General features: G+C 34.8%; 1 protein-coding gene across 5 annotated transcripts in view; it reads right to left on the bottom strand.

Annotated features, from left to right (window-relative positions):
* The window catches only part of ANTXR2 (ANTXR cell adhesion molecule 2), a 248,493-nt gene that overhangs the window by 120,799 nt on the left and 115,261 nt on the right, over window positions 1–12,433 (bottom strand). For all 5 annotated transcript variants that reach the window (XM_007495961.3, XM_056803236.1, XM_056803239.1 and 2 more), the window contains exon 12: window positions 7,292–7,387. In XM_007495961.3, coding sequence (XP_007496023.1) covers window positions 7,292–7,387 — 96 coding nt within the window. The remainder of the gene's footprint in view (window positions 1–7,291; window positions 7,388–12,433) is intronic.

Below are 12,433 nucleotides of genomic sequence, written 5' to 3'. Positions count from 1 at the left end.
CACATAAAACCATTTAAAATATTTTCCATACTTTTTTCTTTTAAAAAATTAAGATATAATATTTGTGCTTTGAAATGGAATAGCACTATATAAACACAAAATTCTATAATGATTAATATTTAGGAAATGCTATTTCTGAATCAAGTGAAATTACATCTTTCAAAAACCTAAGTAAACACTGGGTTATCTCAGATCCTCCTTTTCCTTTCTTGTATCTTTGAAGAAATAATTTTTTAGAATTCTTTGCTTAAAGTAAGGAACTAGTCAGAAAAAAACAATAATTAATTCCTTCAAAATATATTACATGTATTTGAAAACAAAGCATTTGACAATATTATAATGAGCTAAGGTTCCTGTAATCAAAACAACGTAGGGTAGAAAGTAGTTTGGAGTTCTGTTCAGTTTAAATAAGAGCTTGTTGGAAACCAGCAACATAGAGGCAATAGGTCCTAAGATGACACTCTATTTCAAGAAGTAACAGAACACAAATTATTTTAATTAATGGTACAGAGACAGCATATTAAAAATTTAAATACTTATGTTTTATTGCTCATTCAAAATATCAGGCTGATTTCAATGCAACTCAATAAAGGCACCATAAGCCCTCTTCAACAATAAAAGGAAGTGCAATGTAGAATCATTATTACTATTTAGAAAGTGCAGCACAGCTGTTGTTGGCCAAGCAAATGATTCCAGAAAGCCATGATGGGATAGCTCCCCCTGTGAAAGCTCCACTTCAAATGAGTAAATTCGGCTTCAAAAAGACAACTTTTAGAATAGTCTCTCAAATTAACATTTATTGTATATGCAATACTTAAAATTCTCTGAACATAGACTACTGATTTTTGCTAAAAAAAAATGAGGTACTTGGGAAAAGTAAATTAGAACAAAGCAATTGTCTATCACTTTCAACACATTTATGTAAGGATTGTGCTACAGAGGAGTGTTCAATTTGGAGTCAGAAGCCCTGTATTCAAATTCTAGCTTTAGCTCCCTGTGTATTATGTAGCATCTCTGGGCCTCAGTTTCCTAACCTGTAAAATAAGGGAGCTGAATCTCTGAACCCAGATTTTATTGAAGCTCTTTGGTAATGAATGAATGAACAAGAATTAATTACAAAGCAGGTATTAATGATTTATTATGTACTAAGCATTGCTCTAAGTGAGGAAGTGCAAATAGGAAATCCTAAATAGTCCTTACTCTCAAGGAATTTACATTCAATTGGAGGAGAAAACATATTAAAAATATTCAGCTTTAGGGTACATGGAAAAGTCTAGTAGTGCTAACAGTACTGTGTTGGGGCAGACTACATGAGTCAGAGACATTTAGGTTAAGTCATTAAGATGACAGAACAGGTAAATGTTAAGCATATAGAAGGCAGAGAGCAAGGCTTGTTGCCCCTACTTGACATCAGAAAGAATGGAGTTCTTGACATCCATTTCATTCAAATAATGTGAATAACCTAAGCATGTAGCAGCTCTTCTCAAAGCCCAGCTCCCTAGGATGAATTAGGAGATGGTTTAGGAAGGAAAGCTAGGTGGTTCCATGGATAGAGAACCTGGCTTGGAGACAAGAGGTCCTGGTTCAAATCTGGCCTCAAATACCTCCTAACTGGGTGACCCTGGGCAAGTCATTTAACCCCCATTGCCTAATCCTTACAGCTCTTCTGCCTTGTAACCAATACTTAGTATCAGTGGTGGCAGCTCTTCTGGAAGCCTCAGCAGATGAGCTAAGTATAAAGGCACTGTCTTCCTTTTTCAGTTTTACCCTTCTGCCTTTGAATTCTTTGCCTCTTTCCCTAATCCCCAGCTGTGGGTTTCCTCTACCATTGACCTCCTCTGTGCTACATTGACCTACTCAAGTGCTACAAAAGGCTAATTTCCCAACCTGGTTAACAACAAAGGCACGTTATCTAATCTCACCTGAACTCTCAATGCTTTATTGGAATCTGGTTATTCTGTCACTCTCTCAATACTTAAATAGAAGTGTTTATGGCTTCACCCTCCAATCAAAGGGTCAGAGGAGACTTATGAAGTGTGAGAAACAAGGCTGACTGGATCTTGCAAGAGTAAAATTTCCCAATGATGAGTTGTGAGTTTGCTAGAGATATGGTGAAGAATTCAAAGAAATCCAAAAAGAATGCAGACAGGAGGGAAGTCTAAGGAAATGTCTGAGGATAAGCATATGTGTTGTATCTGTCACATAATCTTGTAAAATCTTAACATACATCTTTTTCCCCCCTTTTTTGCTAATCAGCAAACAATAGACAGCTAGGTGATGTAGTAGACAGAGCATCAGGAAGACCTAGTTAAAATCCAGCCTCAGACACTTACTGTGTGACTCTGGGCAAGACAATTAACTCTATCTGCCTCAGTTTCCTCATATATAAAATGAGCTAGAGAAGAAAATGGCAACCTACTCTATTATCTTTGCTAACAAAACCACAAATGGGTGACCCGGGGCAAGTCACTTTGTCATTGCCTAGCCCTTACTACTCTTCTGCCTTGGAATCAACATACAATATTGATTCTAAGAAGGAAGGTAAAGTTTTAAAAAAACCCAAATGGGGTCACAAAGTCAGATATGACTGAAAAATTACTTTCAAAAAACAACATGAAACACAATAAGTTATTATTTTCTCCATCCTTTTCAGTCAACTTAGTTGCTGAAAAGATGTGATCTACAAAATTCTCCCTCTTCCCTTTTTCTGTTTTCACCAAGCATATTCTCAATAAATACTTGGCCCATTCTTATGAAAACTGCTTAGAGAAAAGTTAATAGTTACTGATAACTTCTGATCCCCTTTCTTTGTCTGTGATGTTTTCCATGCCTTTAACATCACTCTCTTTGAAAATACATTAAAAATGAGTTCAGTTTACCTTTAGATTTTTCTCCTTGAAGCAAAGCATTTTTCAGTATGTACATGTTCAGATTCATCTATTCTTCCTCATCATGTTTATATGTCATGGAAACTTCTTAGCATAGCACTCTGGATACCAAAGTGGTCATCATTATCATTGATGAAATAAGAATGTGAAAGATCTATAGCATATCTATTCCACTCCATATCCTCTTACTATTTTAATCTGCATGTGCTCTCAATATATAAACTGATACTTCTGCAGGTATCAGTTTTCTCCTAGTCTGACAACTTCTGAACAGAACTCTGATTTTCTATCCTCTATGCTGGCTCAAAAGAATCAAACAGCTTCATGGTGACCCTTTGTTTCTACTTAACATCAGAACCAAGTATTCCAAGAAATTAGTTTTCTTGCTGTCTTTGAATACGTGATGAACTCCTTCATTTATTTCTTAATAGAGAACTTTGCCATTATTCTTCCATTTAGTCATAGCATTTGGATTTATTTATAGCAAGAATGTCTTTATGGATATGGTTTAATTCCTTGAATGAGTTATTCATCATTGAGCAAAATCACACATTAAAGACTACTTAAAAATAAATCAAAGTTTATAAAATATTTAAGAACACTATGATTTTTACTCTTCTTCTGCCCACCCCACCCCTTTCCTACTGGTACTATCCTAGCAGAAAGAGAAAATAACTACAAAGGGATGGGCAACATGCATCATCTTTTTCCTTATTTTAAGTATTGCCATCACCAAAAATATGATGTCCAAAGATATAGTGATAAATTTTTTTAGTACTGGTTATCAAAGATTTGGACAGCAAACAGTTTATCACTAGAGTCATACTCAGAGTCTTTGGAGCCTTCCAGAACTAGGATTCCACTGACAAGCTCTGAGAAACCAAGGTCTTTTTGATATTACAATGAACCTTCAAAGTTGAGCTTCTGCATTTAGTAAATGTTAATACCTGTGAAAAAGTGACCCTTTTCTAAGTTTTCTAAGGTCAGCTCAATTTCAGTGTTATCATTAAAAACACCAGGATGGATATTCTTTAGAACATGTTTTGTGTTGCCTTTGTATGTATATGTATTTGCTATGCAACAGCTACCTAATTTAAACCACAATGTTTGTTTCCTCTCCGTTGTTTCCTTCAGAACTTGCATTGTTCAGTCATTCAGTTATATTTGATTCTTTGCAACCCCATTTAGGGTTTTCTTAGAAAAAATACCAGAGTGGTTTGTCATTTCCTTCCTTTTACAGATGAAGAAACTAAGGCCGATTGGGTTAAGTAACTTGCCATGGGTCACATAGCCTCTAAGTGAGGCCAGATTTGAACTCAGAAGATGAATCTTCCTGACTCCAGGGCCAGCACCTATGCACTGTCCCACATAGCAGTGGTCCATTAAACTACTTCTTTTATTGGCCTTCGGGAAAGTGTATCTCTTCTTGTCATTCTTTCCAACTAGTCTTCTTTTCTTATGCAATCAACTATAACTATAACTGAGATTCCAGTTCTCTAGTTTGTGTTAAGGAAACTTAAGCCAAGCTGCCTCCATGGTATACTATCAAGTCTTTTAATTCATTTTGACTTGGAAATGCAATGGAAAGAAGATTTCGCATCTAGTCAAGACCAGATTTCTGAAAGTGTGAAAGAGGAAAGTTGTCTCTCTGGTTAATCCAAAACTTTCCCTGCCTCATTTTTCTAAAACTATCCCATTTTTCTAAACCTTAAGACAACTATTGTCTTAATCTTCTTTCCCCAATTCTCATAGTCAAAATTCTCTCTAGGAAAAAAAGAGACTGATATCCACTTAAATAAATGTATTCTCCCCAAGGAGGTATTTTGTTTTTAGCCTTAACATTGTATAATTTGAATCTGTTACCCTAAAAACTATGATCCCCAGCAAAGTTATGATTCCTAGCACCCTATTCACTTCCTGTCATTCCATGCTGAATTACACAGGATATACATGTTATAGTCCCACCTCTCCCTCTTTTTTTCCTTCTTTTTTTATGGATTTAGTGGAGTGGGGATATTTGAGCAGGTAGAAAAACCTAATCATGTGGTTCTGTTTTGTCAGATAATAAACTTTATAAAAATAATACTTCAAGTATTGAACATTAATTTAAATCTTACAACATCATTGAGCTTTGTTCCCAGTTAAAGAAATTTTAGGAACTAGCAAGCAGATGGAAAAAAATCTTTTTGGAGGGTATGAAGTCTTTCCAGCTCTCATTGAAATCAGTATAGGCCGATGTCAAGCTAGGAGCTACTACAGTGTTCATAAGGATGCCTGTAGTCTGCAGGAATTTGACTTAAAAAGCTACATATTAACATTATCTATTTTGTATTGTATTTATATATACTTTAAAAATATTTCTCGATTAAACATTTTAATCTGGTTTAGGACCCACACAAGAATTTCTTGGTTTGCATGTGGTCCATGGGCCATATATTTGACAGCTGCAATGTAAACAAATATCTTGCCTTTATCCTTCCAGCACTAAAATGTTTTCCAGAAAAGAAAAAAAAATCTCAGATCTCAGAATTTTAGTGATGGAAAGCACCACAGAGGCCATCCAATCTGACATATAATGGAAAAGAATGACCACATGCATGACAAGTAGTCTTCCAGGTTCTGCTTGGAGACCTCCTGTGAGGAACAAGTCACTAATCCAAAGTCAGATCATTTAACTTTTAGGCTAATCTAATCATTAGCAATATTTTCCTGAAAAAAAGGCCTAACTTTGCTCCCTTGAGAACTTTCACCCATTGTTTTTGTCTGTGCTCTGGGGACAAAGCAGAAAATGTGTCATCCTTCCTTTCTATTTAATACTTACTTAGATACTTGACAATAGCTTGTTTTGGTCTACCTTGGCATTCTCTTCTCCAAGCAAAATAACATTTCCTTATTTACAACCTGATAGGGCCTCACAACCCTTTACAATCATGACTGCCCTCCCTTGTGTGCTCTGTAGCCTAACAATGTCTTTTTAAGCTGCAGTGCCTAGAAGTCTCACATTAACAACATTTTTGAGCACTGCAGTCACTCAGTTATGATCTTGTAAAAGCAAAAAACCCACTGCTTGGAAACATGATTTCACAGCACAAAGAAAAAAATCATCTTTAAAGGAATAGGGTATCAGGACACCTGTTGTTTCTTCTTACAGCAAGAATCTCAGAGCTTTGTACTGAGAGTACTCATGAGGACTAAGGCAGGAAACTGCATGAATATAAAATAGTAAAGCAGGAAATTGAATGGGTCTGGATGTTTACTATCTTCACTATTATCTGCCCCCATTCTGATGATCTGACATAGCCAAAAGCCTTAGTAATTGAATAAGAATTATAAAATGAAACTATAAAACTGACTATTAAAATCCAGAGTGGAATTTTTAATAGCATAATTTAAAATAAAGACAAAATTTAGACCAATCAGTAAAGGTGAGGGAAATATGATCTATTAGAATTATTTTAAGGCTAACACTGATATGGGGCATTATATGGTATTCTGGGCCTGACAATGCAATTTTTGCCAAGTTTCGTAGTATGGAAGCTCTGAAGGAATGCATTTACATTAAATCATTTACATATTGATATTTATAGAGGCAAAAGAGAATCCAAAATAGACTGGATACCTCTGAAAAAAATTTTCTTGCCTTTTGCCTCTCTTTCATTTTCATTTTATTTTTTCAATTTAATTTAATTTTTTCTAAAATTACATGTAAAAACAATTTCTAACATTGGTCAAAGAATTTTGAGTCTCAAATTCTCTTCATTCCTCCCTGCCCACCCTCAACCCAATCTCCCATCCCCCCATACTACCAACAGAGATAGTAAGAGATCTCACATAGATTTTACATATGCAATGACATAAAGCATGTTTCAACACTTTTGTCTCTCTTTCTAACCAAAGTTACTTTGAATCAATGCAAAGTGAAACTATCAACTAATGGTTACACAAATATTCTGAATCCCCTATGTGATATTTGAAAGCTTTTGAGAGACTCTTGGCAACTGAATTATATACTTTTAAAGAAAAATTTTAAAGGGCAAAGTAGCCCCGAAACACTGAATTATAAAGAACTTTTATAAACCTTCAGTAGTGATATTAAATACATTATCAATCTCTCCTTATGAAACCTGACGTAATCCTACTCCTTTTAAACTCTAATTTCTCTTGTGCTTCTGCTGATTTTACCCCTCCCCAACATGACAAATCTGCAAAATCAAGAGACCTAGAAAACTCAGTTTTCACATTACTGAATCACACAACTGCTAACTGACTGCAATGATGGCAAAGGAATAGGTGTTTTCCAGTTAGTCATACTAATAAATTTCGATTATTTCATTTTAATTCATATTTTCAGACTTCTTTTTCCTTTAAAAAAAACATGATGTTCACAACGTCTTCTTACTCACCACTTTGCAGCAAAGGGGCCAAAACCACCACATTAAACCGATGCCCACTAGTAGAAGTAGCACCAAAATAGCAATGACTGCTGCACTTCCATTGGACTGCAAGAGAAAAGCCAGTGGTCAACACAACAGAAATCCAAATCCCAAGCATAAACATGTTTTAAAGGAAGGAGCAAAATATAATACAAAAGTGTAACCATTTCCAAAATGGATTTCTACTTTGCATCCAAACTTTTTCTTTTCCATAAGTTATAACGTTATGCAGTAATGAAGATGCAGAATCTCAGTGCCTTATGTACTATCTCAAATTCACAAAAGAAGATCACATAATGAACTAGGGTCTGAACCAAAGTACTGTGACTCTAAATTCAATTCTAGTAAAAGAAGTGGCCCTGGACTTGAGAAGACAAGTTTAAGTCCCATCTCTTACATATACTGCTTTTTGACACTTAGCGAGTAACAACAGCCTCTTGGTAAGGTAGACCAGTGGTATGAAATTTAAATAGAAATGGGGGAATGGGCAGCTAGGTGTCTCAGTGAATAGACAGACAGACCCAAAGACTAGGTCCTATGCTGAACTCAGCCTCAGATACTTCCTAGCTATGTGACCTTGGCCAAGTCACTTAATCCCATTGCTTAGCCCATATACCTCTTCTGCCTTGGGACCAATATACATTGATAGTAAGATAGAAAGTAAGGGTTTTTAAAAGAAAAAAAAAACTTAAATAAAAATGAATACCTGCAAGTCACTTATTTACTTATCAAATTACCATTACCTATATCTGGCTATATGTCTATTTATTTTGTTAAACAGTTCCAAATTTTTTAGTCTGGCTTCAGCCTCAATCAGGAGTTTTCCTAGCTGCTATCAGTTTTACACCTCTGATCTAAGCAATTCTCTTAGAATATAAATTGCAGATAAAGTACCAACCTACTTGGCAGAGGAGTTATCATCATTGAGGAGTTGCCTATCATTAAAAATCAATGACCCAATACCTATCCCTAAAATTAAATAATCTTCTTTTAAAACTTAAAGGAGCTCCTTTTAGCTTGATTTTTTTTTTTATGGTTAACAAACAAAGAAGTCAATATTCCTTTTCTAGATTATATGATGTTTTGTTAAACTTTCTCAGCTCTTAGCTTCTTATTGGAAGCTGTAATTCTGTGTTATCCTGTCATCATGTAGAATTCCTTCCCTGGATTCCTGTCCCTTACATGCAAGAATTCTGAAAAAAATAACTAAGCTAGAAAGCCTCAAAAACTTCTTACTAAATGGTAAATGAACTTATCAAGCTCTTTCACTCCAAGAACAATAGAAATTTAAAGATATTATCAGGAATATTAATAGATAAAATTATCTTACAAATATATATTCAAGAATTTAAGGACAAATGTTCATTACTGCTCTGTGACAAAATTTATTGAATTAGCAAAGTCACTAAATTTTTCAGGACTTCATTTATACAATACAACTAATAACAAAAGTTTAATGTTTTAATGTTTGTGAAGATGAATTGCATTGAACATTCAAATATAAAATTATTTTTCTATTTAATTTCTTAAATATAAATAAGAGAACAGAAACAAAATTAAAGATTTTGAAAGCTATGAGCACACTTGCATTTCCCTTTTTCTGAAAATTCAGGCTTTTTAAATGAGGAAATGAAATTAGAAGACTTAACTCTCTTATAACTTTCAGAATTTAATTTTATCTTCTAGCATGAACCAAAGATCTTGTAAAGAATATGTTAAAAATGTGAAAGAAAATAGAACCAACCAGGCCTGGTCATGAAAATATAGCAGCTAACAATTCAACCTTGATTATGGGGTAAAAACAGACATCAATATGAAAATATCTGGCTATCTTCATTATACAAGTATTTATTGAACACTCACTAGCAACAAAATATTGAGTGTTGAGAGAGAGAGTAAAATGAATAAAAGATGACATAGTATTTGAATTAAAAAAAATTATGGTCTCAAAGGGAGTAAAAAATGTACCCAAAACCCCTATTATGCATTATACAAAATATAATGTGGAATGCATGAAAGGAGAGACCAAATGAAATACAAGTTCATTTTATGATGATGATTTCTGAAACAGGCATGAAAAATCTAAGTGCAAATGAATGAGACAGAATCAACTTTCTAGCAAATTAGAGAGTGAAAAGTAATTTGGAAAATTTTTGCTAACAAGCAATGCCTTTGAGAAAACTGGCCAATCTGGCACAATAGGAGGAAGCAATACAGCTCAGGTACCTTTTGCAATTACTCCACAAAGACCTAGAAAATGAATAACCCTAAGTCTTAATCAGGAAATCCAAGGAAAAATCAAAGGACTTTTTTGTTGTCGTTTTTTGTTGTTTTTTGTTTTTACTCCCAACCCAAGTTATGCATAGGGAATTAGAGGGCTATAAACCATGGGGTCAGTTTAGCTAGAAAGGCACTGTGTTAACTAGGGTTTGGGGCTCCACAATGGGGCAATAAGAGGTCCTAGAAACAGTAGAAAGGGAGAAAATACCATACAAGGAAAATCATTGATATGAGGATTTAAGACCCTGTATAGCCAGGATGTGTACTGGCCAATGAATGGAAGCAAGCAATTGTTATGACTGTGCCCTAGAGTGGGGCAAGGTCTCATATCCAGGCTTCAGGCCTGTCTGAAAGCTAAAAAGGGACAAGATCCAGCTAAGTGCAAGACTATATTTGTATGACTCAACACTAGTTCAGGAGTTTACAAAGCTCAGATTAGGGGAGTCTTAATCAGACATAGCCCTTGATTAGATAGCTTTGGGAGTAGTTTTCCAGCATAAATTGTCCCTGTAATCCTTCAAGAAAGAACACAGCTCTCAATAACTGGAGATAGCAATGGCAAAAACCAAGGGCATAGAGACAAAACCAAACAAGGCAACTTGGGAAGTAAGGCTGGAAGAATGAAAAAAAAAAAAGAATCCCATCATAAAATCCTATTATGGTGATAATGATGACAGATACAAATGCAAAGGGGGGAAATGGCATTAGAACATTTATAAGTAAAGCTTGGAAGGAAAAAAAGAAACAGTCTGGGCAAAAATTCAGCTAGAATTCCTGGAAGACATGATGCAAGAATTTGAACACTTAGAAGTAAAAGTGAACATTAAAGAAACAAATCTGAGTGCAAATACTGAGCTGCCCTTTAACTAGCAAGAACAGGACAGGGAGAGAATAAATGAATTATGGAAAAGTGGAGGGAGAGTGCTTTATTGTCTCTCCTTCCAGCTCTTTCTGGGTCAGCATCACCCAAATCATTGCCATGTTTTATATCATTCAACTCTAATTCTCAGAAAATAGTTCTGATGGAAATTTTTATTGTCTCTCCTCTAATGTAGCATGGACTTTCCTGTACCACATATAATCCTTTCATCCTCCTTTATCAGTCCCTTCAAATTTAAGGTCCAGGATACTATGCATAGTCAGACTTTGGTCAATTTGAGTCACTTAAATTTAGCAATGTGGAAAAACTGCCCATTTGCTACATCAATTCCTTTCCTCAAGTTTCTCTCTTTCTTGTGGGTATAGCCAAAATCTGGCAACAGGAAAATTAATTCAACACATTCATAAAACAAAATTTATTTGTGCTATAAGAAAGGAGAAAATAGATTATTCAAAGAGACACGGAAAGACTTGTAAGACCTGATACAAAATGAAGTAAGTAGAACCAAAGAAAAATGTACACTATAATATCAATATCATGATTTTGAAAACTTATGAACTAATACAGAGTGAAGTGAGCAGAACCAGGGGAACAATTCACAAGTTCACCAGAGTAAAAAGAGAAACAACTTTGAAAACGTTAAGAACTATAACCAACACAATATCTGGTCATCACTCCAAAGAACTGATGATAAAGCACACTATCCCTTACAGAAAAAGTTCAGAATGAAAAAAGAAAATTTTCATATGAAGCAATAATAAGTTTTGTTTTGCTTGACTATGTGTTATTGACTATGTTGTTATAAATAATTCATTTTTCTTTTCTCTTTTTTTTTTGGGGGGGGGGGTAAGGAGTGGGAGGGAGAGAAAATGGATTTCTATGCATTTAAAACACTTTAAAACTGAGAAGACTCTAGATGTGGAACATTCCATGCACTTTCAGGTGAGATCACTCAATTGTAGAAATGTTTGAAATGTAAAAACAAAATGTCAGCAAAATTTAAAAAAAAAACACTGTTTTTAAGTCAGCCTTTTGTTTTCAACATACTTGAGCAAGTCAGCACATAAAACTACTAAGTTAAATCTATTATAATTCATCCAGAAAACAACAGTGTCCACAAATCCATGGAGATGGGAAGAACAGTGTACAAAAGGGAAACAGCACTTCCTGAAATTAAAATACCTCAAATTTACATCCAGGAAAAAAGAAATACTCATTAAAGAAAACATTGGATTTCATTGATCTGGTTTCATTCTAGTTTCCTTCTATCTAAATCAATTGCAGTAATGCACCCATAAAACTAACAGAAAAGAAGTGGTTTCTTACAAAAAAGATATTTTTTCATACTATTTGAGTGACCTTGAGAAGCATCGAAGAACCCCCAAATTGGATGTCTGGAGATCTGGATTCTCATCCTGGGATTGACAGTACCTTGCCTTTGAACAAGTCATTTTTGTTCTCCTTTTCTGGTTCTGATATGTAATGATAAAAGTGCTAAAGGAGAGAGCTGTCTTAAATGTGTAACTATGAAAAAGGAATGATTAAATATAAATACCCTAGGACTTAAATCAATTAACCAACAAACATTTTATTAAGTTATTTACCAAACGACAGGCACTGGGGTTATATTTTTTTTTAACTGAAACAACCTCCTTGGTAGAGTTTGATTTTTCTTTTCATAGGGGAAAATTTAGACATATTTGAAGTGGCAGGGAAGGAAATAGAAGGAAGGGGAAATTGGAAAAAATACAGAGAAGATGTCTGATGGAGAATATTCTGGAGAAGATGTGAGGGAATGAGATCAAGAACAAAGATGGGAAGGGATTAGTTAGGTGGCTCAGTGGATTGAGAGCCAAGCTGGGTGGTCTAAGGTTCAAATCTGTGCCCAAACACTGCCTAGCTGTGTGACCCTGGGCAAGTCACTTGACCCTCATTAAACCTTTACTCCTCTT

Source organism: Monodelphis domestica, chromosome 6 (assembly GCF_027887165.1).
Source record: "Monodelphis domestica isolate mMonDom1 chromosome 6, mMonDom1.pri, whole genome shotgun sequence".
NCBI lineage: Eukaryota > Metazoa > Chordata > Mammalia > Didelphimorphia > Didelphidae > Monodelphis > Monodelphis domestica.
Note: the sequence above shows the minus strand (reverse complement) of the source record. Positions and strands in the feature narration are given on the sequence as shown.